Genomic DNA, 10803 nt, shown 5'->3' on the forward strand with positions numbered 1-10803 from the left:
TCACTGATGCGTCAGAAATCAGAAGTCGGTGCCGCATCCTCCTGGCTTGTGCCCCAGGGTGTCTCTTGTTCATTTTCTTACTTCTCTACTCAGTTCTCTTTGTTTTATGAAAGAGGGTTTGGTTTTAACATTGTGGTTGCTCGTTGTTGTGATGGGTAATCTCTGCGCAGAGCATGGCGAAGGTAAATGAGATCCTGCATGAAGAAGTGTCGTGGGGAATTTGGTGTTCATTCACTAGAGGAGCCAGGCCAGACGCTCCTCACACCGCGGTAAATGTGATGTAAATCTGCTCAGGCTAATGGAATCTCGCATTTACGGTGAGATGAGATCAGCACCTGGTCACAGGCTGCAACGGGAGCAGGCCAGGTTGTTCCGAAAAGCGCTTCTCTGCCTGAAGAAGAGACGATGGCTTTGGATGTTTGTGATGGGCAGAGAAATTCTTTTCACTCTCACGGGCCGCAGCGAGGAGCTGTCAGCGATGCTTCTGCAGCTCAGTTCTTCTGCAACCACCTTGTATATATTCATGTTCACAGCAGTTGCTTTATGGTTTGACTTCATTTGCTGTGGCGGTCAGCAGTCTCTGCCGTACCTCTCCCCAGCTGGCTCAGGCTGAGAGCAGAGCGGTTGTTATCATGAAAGGAATCTCTTCTACATCAGAAAAAGCCCACGTTCCGTTCCCTTGCGTAGGCAGCATTGGTTCAAGAAGATGCTTGCGCGTATGGTTTGGTAGCTGCTCACACTGGGTACTTTACAGCATCAGGTACAGCAGATCATGTAATTCTTGCTGTAGGAATTAAGGAATCTTGTTTCTTTTTGCAAGCAAGATTATCAGTTACTTATTTAAATGAGTTTGAATAAAATTGAAAGAACATGATGACTTTTTTGGTAGAAAATGTTATTTGTTTCTTGGCAAATTTGTGGCAGAGCTCACTGAAGAGAATGTTTATCTTCAGACTGAATTGTGCTTACAGGAGCTCGAGACCCCTGTCCCCCCCACCCCTCTTCTCGAGGAGCCGCCAGCCCAGGAGCACGATGGAGGCTTCAGGCCTCGTCTGCTCGAGAAGGAAAGCGCTCTGGGGGAGCGCTCGGCGCAGACCGACGGACGGTGGGGGGTCTGTCTCCAGGGGGAAGAACCGCTGCTGGTGCGGAGGAGCCAGTGTCTGCCTGGCAGCCAGCAGAAGCGTTGTGCTCTCCTCAGGGCTGGTGTCTTGGCTGCTGAGCTCCGAACGGCAGCACTGCTGTGGGGCTGGATGATCCCCTCAGAGGGAGGCAGGGCGAGCTGGCGGCCTGGGGCACCCTCCCTCCTCCTGCTCTGGGCACGCGTCTCGCCCAAATCCCCTGCGTGACACAAAGTGCTGCCCGACTCCGTCACCCGCCCCGTCCTCATCCTCAGGGCGCTCGCACGAGGCTACAGCCCCGCTTGCAGGCGCAGGCTCTCGGCATAGCCGTGGAGGATGCCCTGAGCTCCCTCCTCGCTGCGGTAGCCCAGCCCCGCTCGCGGTGTGTCGGCGGCGCGGTCACCCTGCCCGCCCAGCAGCAGGCTCCTATGAGGGCGCAGCAAGGCAGCGCTCGGAGCCGGGAGCCGCGATGCAGCGGCAGGGATGAACCTGCCAACGCGCGGGGCGAGGGAGCTGGTAACGAAGAAGGGCTGATGTCTCCTACAGAATTCAGAGGGGCACGCTTGTTAGGAACGAAGCCTGGCTTTATCCATGCGGTCCACTGACCTACGCCGTCTCCAGAATGAAGTCATTCCGCTGGGAAGCCCTGCGCTCTGCTGAGGACATCTCCCTGGCTCTGAGAGGTTGGGAGCGGGTACGGTGCAGCGCCGCGTGTTGTGGCTGGCTGATGCTGCGGAGGCAGAACGTGTCTGATCTCCTCAGCTTGCTGCTTTCTGCAGGAGGCGATTGCCCTTCGGCATGTGGGTGGCTTGGATGGCGCAGGGGGAGAATCAAGAGGGAGGAAAATACGAGTTTCTGGCACTAACCCAGATTTTATGCTAGCAAAGGGCCTGGACTGAAGCCAACATCAGAGTGCAGCTATACCCGCTTTTGTTGCTTTTCCTACAGAAATTTGGAAAACAAAACATACAGGGTAACGTATTTTGATTGGGGAAATAAGTGGTGACCTAAAGACAGAAATCCCCTGGAAATATGTGGAGAATTGGAATCCTGGGGTATGTCCGACGCCCCTTGGATGCAGACGAGAACAAGCTCTACCCACGCTCGGGGCTGACTGGTGGCTTTGTAGCTGTAATAGCGGGGCATCGCGCCCACGTTCATGTACCTCCCCTCTCGGCAAGGCTTTTCGTTTATGTTTGGTACCACTAACGACGGTGACCGAGCTCCCAGGCAGTGCGGAGCAGGGCAGGGCAAGCTCGCATCTGCCTGCAGAAAATACGTAGGCAGAATGTGGCAGTGATTTCTCGCTGGGGATCAGTGTCTGGCTCCAGCTCTCTGTACCTTTCCACCTTATGAGACCACACTGGTGACAGTTGTCAGCGTTTCTGGTAGAAAACAAGGCATGTAGACCGAGTTGTGTTCTACACGTCAACTTGACTGATCCAGTTTGGAGGATATAAAAATGACTCCTGAAACACACTGAGCTCAGTTGGACTGGAACATGCTCCACCTCACCCTGATAGGAGGGCTCGGGATTTTGGGGGGTCAGGCTGTGCCTCATAGCCATTCCTATGCTGTGTCAGTGGGATGTATCAGGATAATGCCAGTGGCTCGTTGGAGTGTCAGTCCGGGCTTTTTTATGGCTATTGCACTGACATTAGAGTTTATCTGTGGCTGTCCCATAAAAAAGCCAGCAGAGATGCAGATCTTGAGCAGTTCACTGCTCGTGGTATTTTAGCTGAAACAGAAATTGGCTTCCGTGTCACAGCAGGAGTTGGTAGTGGCTCCTAGTCTCCTTGCCTCGGTGTTTTCGCGTCTGTGACTTGCTCGCCCTCGCTGCTGCATCGCGAAGGCTGCAGACTGGAGAGTGACGGCTGCCAATCCTGTTGTGGGTCCGCTTCATACCCCATAGAGCTGGTGTGCCGTGGGAGATGGAATAACAGTACGACGTTAAATACTTCACTAAAGGATTGCTCTCTTGGCTGGTCTTGCATGCCGTGAAGGCACTTTAACTTCGGGGCATGCTGAACAAGCTACAGTTCAGTTATTTTACAAATAGAACAGTGGAAATGTTTGGACACTGCCATGCGACCTGCTTTCCTTTAAGTTTCCTTTAAGCCATAGAATCTATGATTCTATGATAAGTTTATACTTAGTGGCTTAAAAGACAGGCGTTGCTGCCACAGGAAAATGCTCGCGGAGGTGGCTGCTGGCCTTACAGCCCCAACCCTCCAAGTGGCCTTTTTCTGTCACCCCGTCAGTGCTGGAGAGGGGGGCAGACTCAGGTCTGAGGACCGAATCCCAGAGCCCTGGGGGCCAGCTTGGTCATGATCTGCTCCTTTCTGTTAATCTTTCTTCATGAGCGGTGACACGAGAGGATGCAGAGGGCGCCTGCTGCACCCTGGGTCTCTGCTGAAGTGCCGGGAGGTTGCTGCTTCCTGCCATAGAACATCTGGCATCACATTTATCCCTGCTGCAATTCCATTGAGTTCAAGAGTTGTCCTGGTTTCGGCTGGGACAGAGTCAATTTTCTCCCTAGCCGCTGGCATAGTGCTGTGTTTCGCATTTAGGATGGGAAGAATGTTGATAACTCACTGGTGGTTCAGTTGTTGCTGAGCAGTGTTTATACTAAGTGAAGGACTTTGCAGCTTCCCCTGCTCTGCCGGGGGCACAGGGAGCTGGGAGGGGGCACAGCCAGGACAGCTGAGCCCGACTGGCCCCAGGGCTATTCCATACCATATTGCATCATGCCCAGTATAGAGACTGGGGGGAGTTGGCTGGGGGCAGCGATCGCTGCCCGGGGATGGGCTGGGCATCACTTGCTTTTCCTGAGTTTTGTTTCTCTCTCTTGTTTTCCTTTTCATTACTATTATTATTATTACTATTACTGTTTTGTTTCAATTATTAAACTGTTCTTAGCTCAACCCGCAAGTTTTCTTACTTTTGCCCTTCCGATTCTCTTCCCATCCCACCGGGTGAGTGAGCAGCTGGGTGGGGCTTGCTTGCCAGCTGGGGCTAAGCCGCAACAAGAGCCTTACCTAGCCTAGACTCTTTCTATAACGAATGATGACGGGACTGTGATGGGTTAGGGGGAGGGCTTGGGTCACTGCTGTGTGCCGCTTTGCCCTGGATGATGCCCAGGGCTCATCTCGAGGGCTACAGTGGTCTCTGGCTACTGTTGGCGGTTTCCTGTCGGCCACCTTAATGTCTTCAGTCCCACTGTCTGCAGGTTAACTGGGAGAAGCAGGTTGTCCTGGTCAGGCACCAGGAAGGAGATGGCAGCCTCTGGAGGCAGCCATGCACGGAGCTGCTGAAAGTGAAACAGCTCCTGATGAACTGTTTGTGGACAAGTCCTTGGTCATCAGATTTTATTCTGTCTTTCCTCGTTCAGGGACAATACTGATTCTTTGGATCCCAGCTGTCTTTAAATAGCTCAATTTGCATATTCAACGTCTTTGCTTATAAAGACCCAACAGAGAAAGGAAGAGTTCTGCAGTTTTATTTTGCTCTTTGCTGTCTGATCTTGTCATCAAACAGCGAGGCTGTTGATAGTGAACGGGGTTATTAGCGCTTTCTTAGTCACGTTACTCCACTCGGCGAAGGCTGCGTTCAGTTCCCGTTCGCTGCAGCGTACGTGGTCCTGCTGGCAGGGGGGGGAAGGCGGTGCCGCCGTACCCTGCTGCCCTAACGCCTGCGGTCGCCGCGCTGCTCTCTAAGTGCACTGCACGCTGAAAAGTTCGTGTTTCCTTTTTCTCCTCTCTCCCAATTGAGTTCTTCCACACAGAGAAAATACTGAACTGGAGAGATAACAGTTATGTCATTTCTCTTCACAGATTGTGATCCCCTTCTTCAGTCTGTTGATCAAAGACATTTATTTTTTGAACGAAGGATGTGCTAATCGCGCGCTGCTCTCTAAGTGCACTGCACGCTGAAAAGTTCGTGTTTCCTTTTTCTCCTCTCTCCCAATTGAGTTCTTCCACACAGAGAAAATACTGAACTGGAGAGATAACAGTTATGTCATTTCTCTTCACAGATTGTGATCCCCTTCTTCAGTCTGTTGATCAAAGACATTTATTTTTTGAACGAAGGATGTGCTAATCGCCTTCCGAATGGACACGTCAACTTTGAAGTAAGACCTGAAAAGAGTTTTTATCTATGCCATTCCAATAGCGCTGTCCGAGACGTTTGCCTGCAGGTTCAGTACAGACCAACAAAGGCTGGATACGCCAAAGCGGACGATCTCAAGCGACTGTGTGAAGGTTAAACCAACCCCAGAATGTTTTTTAAAAGAATTAATATGTATATTTTATATAAGCATTGCAAACAGGTCATCCTGACTTGCTTGATGTCTGTCGGCTGCCAGGAATAGTGTCAGTAGTACAAGTGATTATACTTAGGGCTTGAAGGGGAAGATGACGTCTTCAGAAAACATGGCAAACTCTTTTTCCTGTGCACACGCATACGCACTGAAACAAGTCAGTATAAAATGCTTTATACTTTATTTTATCTGCCTTTTTAGCCCTTTCTCATTTTAAATAAAGAGGTTTGGCAAAGTAAGACATAAGTTACTTGTGGTCATCAGAGAATGACGCACAGCACAGCCAGCCAGCGTGTCCACCAGGTAATGTCACGCCGCCGCTGTAAGGCTTCGAGTGTGTTACCTCCTGCCCGCGGGTTTTACGCAGAGGCGTTTCTGTTACGTGCGGCAGAAGGAGGTGTTCCCTCTCAGCCCTGGCAGTCGGCAGTATCGGTCACCTACCCTGAGCAACCCCAGTCCTGGAGCGGCCGGACGGTGCCTGTGTTCTTGTGCGCCGGCGGAGGGGCAGAGGTGGGGTGGTTCTGAAAGAACTGCCCAGTGTCAATGAGAAAATAGGTCCAGAGCTCTCAAATTCTTTGTAAATCATTTCTTAAGCATCGCTTTGGTGGCATTAAATTTCTTCTTCAGCTGTTGGCACAGTAAAATAGTGAATAATGCGTAAAATAGCGAGCCTGGCCTTGCCTTAAATTATGTCAGAACCGTTACAGGACCTAAAGAGTTGTAAGGCGTTGGAGTCACTCCACTTTATCTAATCTATATCTGATTCCGCTCCCTCCTGTTCCATCAAAGTTTATGTCCTCTATTCTTAACTACAGTTGTGTAACCCATAACTTTGTTCACGGATACGTTCTCATTTAAGAACAAACTGAGTCGGCTTGGAAGAAGGAACATAGCGCACCCTTTCCTCTCTCTTTCCCCTGTAAATGAACTGTGAAAACGCATCCATCCAAAACATACAAGGTGCTTTTCTCCTAATTAATATCCTTGTGGATGGCACAAGGGATCCTGGATCCCAGGCTTCTGCTTGGATGTGGTTGTTTTAGTGGGATAATCGCATTGTATCTGAGTGGAATAATTTTATGTTTACAGAAATTTCTGGAACTGGCTAAGCAAGTGGGAGAATTTATAACGTGGAAGCAGGTGGAATGTCCCTTCGAACAAGACCCGAACATCATCCACTACTTGCACACTGCTCCCATTTTCACCGAGGATGGTAAGACTCCGCACCATCTCCAGTCACTGAAAGCGTGTGCCTCCATCACTGCTAATTAACACCCTGATCCGTGCTGTGGTGACCTCCTTCACGGACCAGCCCTGGTTCTTCCCTAGCTTTCCCGCCATGCGGCGTGTTTATCCCTAGTCTGTCGGCATGGTTTTGCAAAGATAACCCTCTAGCTCCTGAAGCTGCTGCCTGATGGCTTTTCTTTTGTCCGTAGCGTCTCTGTAAGGCACTGTCTCAGAAGCTGCCGTTGTGGCCCTGTTTTTGTGACCAGGAAAAGAGGCCACACAGCCGTGTCGTGGACCGCTGTGAATTCAGCTGTCCCTCAGCCACTCGCCCGGTGATGGATGGAGCCAGAGCTAAGCTCCTCCACGAACCAATGCTGTCGTCTCTCGGTGAACACAGCCCAGGGCGATGGCAGTCCAGCTGACCTCCTCCACTACAGCATAGAAATATGTTATCAACAGATAACATAATCTTTTCTAGTAATTAATTTAAGCTGTAGCTATGAAAGCCCTGTTCTGAAATTAGTTCTCTGGTTGTCTTTTTATACTGACGTGTCCTCTTCAGTTTGGTAGGCAGCGTCTCAGAGCGTGCCGTTTCATACCAGTTCATGTCAGTCGCCCCTTGGCACAGTGTCACGCACAGAACTGTCTACAGCTGTATCCCCATAAGCTATACTGGTGTTGGGTTTATTTCTCCAGTAGTCCAAGTTAAGCAGACCAGACAGCTTTTATTTCACAGACTACTTCAGAACTGAAAATACGGCTTCAGAAAGCCTGCCTAAATCCTAAGAAGAATGACTGACAAAATAGAATAATTGATGTGATGGAAGTAATATGTCTCGAAAGGGACGGGATGGAGGCGTCTGCTCTGGTTTTAGGCTTTAAAGGGACAGACAGTGACACTCAGGGGTATCTCAGGAGTGGTGTTTGAAAGTACAGCTTTCAGGCTGCTGGACCAAAAAAGGGCGACCTCCACCCACCCACCGTTTGCGGATTTTCTCTCTGGTGGCCCCCCATACCTGTTCTGCGTTCACGAGGTGCCCTTTGCAGCAGCCGCGGGGCAGCGCAGAGCAGAGACCGGCCCTGAGCCAGCGGTGGGAGCGTGCGCTGGGGAGGCAGGGAATGTGAAAGGCAGCTGTGCCCTGCTTGTCCGTGTGGAGGAATGGGGGGCCGGCGCCTGGATATTAAAATGCCATTGAATGGTAGGGCTTGAATTGAAGACTGAGGGGTTCGAGCACTAAAGAACAGAGCATCGTTAAACAGCCAAATGAGGAAATGTCTGTGGACGCCAATCACAGCCTACTTTAAAAAGATTCTGTGGAGACAGTGAGCTACTAGTGCATCGTCAGCTTTTGCAGAGGAGACTCTACAGCCTAGACACGTCTTGGTATCGGAAAATGCATCCTACAATGCAAAGTTTTGCAGAAAAAAAATTGTTTCTTTTTCTCTACCGTGTTCCTCCTCTAGTTTCTGTAACCCATCCTTACCTTGAGGGGGGTTTGTATTCATTTAAGATACCATGCCCCCATAAGCTTTAAAAAGATCAAGGAAGATGAAGTTGTGTTAAGTGATGGGAATATCCTTAATTTGAAGAAGTTTATTTGTTTAGCTGTCAGCTCTGGTGGTCTCTCATTTTTAATGTTCATAGAACACTTTGGTAGCAGTGCTGTGATGGAGTAAACAGGCCCAGATCTCTGTATGCAAAGCCAGAGGCCATCTGACTGCTCAGGAATTGTTGTAAGAAGGTCACACTAACGCATTTTAACTCTGGGCCCCCTCTGCTGTTCCATCAAAGTTAACCCAACAGCTTTCCAAAGGCAGGCATGTGAGCTGCACAGCAGTGTCCTACTGATTACCAGCGACCCGATGGGCCACAAAGTTCTCGAGTTTCTCTTGCTGTGCAGTACAACACAGGACACGCAAGGATGCAGAGATAGGGGGTGACTTGCTGCTGGAATAACACACATTTACCTTTCCCAGGTTTGTACCTGGCTTCCTATGAAAGTGAAAGTCCAGAAAACCAGACGGAAAAAGACAGGTGGAAATCCTTAAGGTAACCACTCATTTTATCAGCTCCTTTCTAAAGTACCTCCAAAAGACCCCGCTGATAGTCAAAGCTTGTGAAGTGCTGGCATTTAAAATGTGAGCCCTGATGGAGGCTTTTTCCATTTAAGCCTAATCTGCAGAGCTGAGGCTGCACTGATGAAAGCTAATCACAATCTCAAATTATGGACCGCTTAAAGAACACCCTCCAGTGAAGTCCCCGCCCGAAAGAGGCCTGGCGTAGGTGAAAAATGCCCTGGGTGAACTGGATCTTCCCACAGTTTACATCTCTCTTATAACAGACATATAATGGTTTAGTGTAAGTGAGAATCTAAAGAGAGTGATTGAAGAAAAAAACCAACCCACCTTTATGTTTACTTTTTATCATTGTTCTTGTGTTTTACATTTTACAGATCCACTATTTTGGGAAAGACTTGAAGATGAAGAGATTATTGCAGTAGGTCAAGGAAAAGAAATCCGCAAACATTTTGCACTACTGATTCCAAAGATGCCTGTTTGGGATTTAGACTATTTCTTTTGTTTGAGTTTTTTGTTGGGTTTTTTGACTGCCTAACGTGATGGGTGAACTGGATTCATCCACCGAAACCAAGAGAACTGTGTGCACAATGATGCTTTTCTAACTATGAGACAGAGAGGAAGGACAAACAGACCATTTGTGGCTGTGCCCAAACCGCGTCAGGATCACTGGAACTTCAGCCTCTGAAGTAAAGCGTAAGAAAATCAGGAGTGTGGAGAACCATGGTACTGCAAAAGAGAATGGAAAAGTATAACAAAAGGAAAGCAAAAAATACACGCGACTATTTCGGAAGCGGGTGCTTCAGACCGCAGCTCTTCAAACCCTCCGAGGACTGTAAAATTAAATCAGACACAGACAACAGCAGCAATCTGGTTAATTGCTGAATGAAGACAGAACTTAATCTTGCACTAGCAGTCCCCCAGCCTTGTTGAACAAAGCTCTGACTGCTACAGGTATAAGCTTCCAGCGGATGAAAACTGACATCGCTCGCTCGTATGTATACGTGTGTGTCACGTCTAGACCACATCAGCATGAGACAGACGCACAAACCCCATGAGTTTTTACAGAGAATAACCTGAAGTATGACTGTTGCTTAGCTATTCTTCACACCACCGTTGTTGCTTTTCTTACTGTGAATTTCGGCCGATCTGAGGAGGGCACAGAGTGCAGACAGTGTTGCTTAAGGACACCCCCCCCATCTAAAGTGGAACTGAAGAAGCAAATGACTCTGGACTCAGCTTACCTCTATTTAATGTACGTAGTGTGTTCCCTAATTTTGTGGATGCTGAGGTGCATCCTTTAGAGGGTTTTATCACACTTAAAGAAAAAAAAAGGTACTGCATTACCATTTGGAAAAAAATCTATTAGGTCCCAATGAATACAGTACTGTTTATTTTGCAACCTGATACTAGGAGGATAGGAGGGGGAGGTAATTGCTCTGAATTTGGGAACTACATGGTATGCTTTAAAAGACAAAGGGTTTCAGACTAGAATGAATGCACTAAGGTATTTGTCGTTCATGAGCAGAAAGCCATTTTTCTGTTTTTATTTTTAGCATCTAAACCACGTTCACCATTGCCTTTCAAACAATACAAAGTAGGGACTGTGTCTTGTGTTTAGAGCTGTAAAATAATCAAGGTGCTACTGTAACACATATGTTAAATGATAATGAACTATATGGGTATTAGATTCAAAACTAAGCCCTACCAGTAGACTAATGGTTTGTGTGTGGAAGGAATGTTCCTACCTGCCCCAGAAAAGACCTCCAAAAGCTTAAATGAAACCCGAATGCCACATGGTACCGGACAGCGCATTTTGTTACTGACTCGATGCTGGCCTTTTCAGGTGTTCCAGTCTTTCCCTGTCTCCAACAGGAGGACATAACCCTTCCTCTGAGACCAGTAGTAGTTCTAGTTCCATACAGAGTGATTCCAAGTAGCCGTAGTGTTTTGAAAAATTGGGCAAGCCATAAAAGGTGGCTGTGTTGGCCTCTGCATTTAGCCAGAAGATCGGAACTGTTCCTGCCTTCTGCCCCACGCCTGAGCACGCTGTTGAAATGGGGG

The 10803-nt window shown here is 48.7% G+C and overlaps 1 protein-coding gene across 1 annotated transcript in view; it reads left to right on the forward strand.

The window, feature by feature from the left end:
* Window positions 1–9141, forward strand: part of RASGEF1C (RasGEF domain family member 1C) — a 28629-nt gene extending 19488 nt beyond the window's left edge. The window contains exons 9-12 of the mRNA XM_009641211.1: window positions 5152–5247; window positions 6526–6649; window positions 8641–8713; window positions 9117–9141. Coding sequence (XP_009639506.1) covers window positions 5152–5247; window positions 6526–6649; window positions 8641–8713; window positions 9117–9141 — 318 coding nt within the window. The remainder of the gene's footprint in view (window positions 1–5151; window positions 5248–6525; window positions 6650–8640; window positions 8714–9116) is intronic.
* Window positions 9142–10803: the final 1662 nt, after the last annotated feature.

This window comes from Egretta garzetta, unplaced genomic scaffold (assembly GCF_000687185.1).
Source record: "Egretta garzetta isolate BGI_Z169 unplaced genomic scaffold, ASM68718v1 scaffold26, whole genome shotgun sequence".
Taxonomy (NCBI): Eukaryota; Metazoa; Chordata; class Aves; order Pelecaniformes; family Ardeidae; genus Egretta; species Egretta garzetta.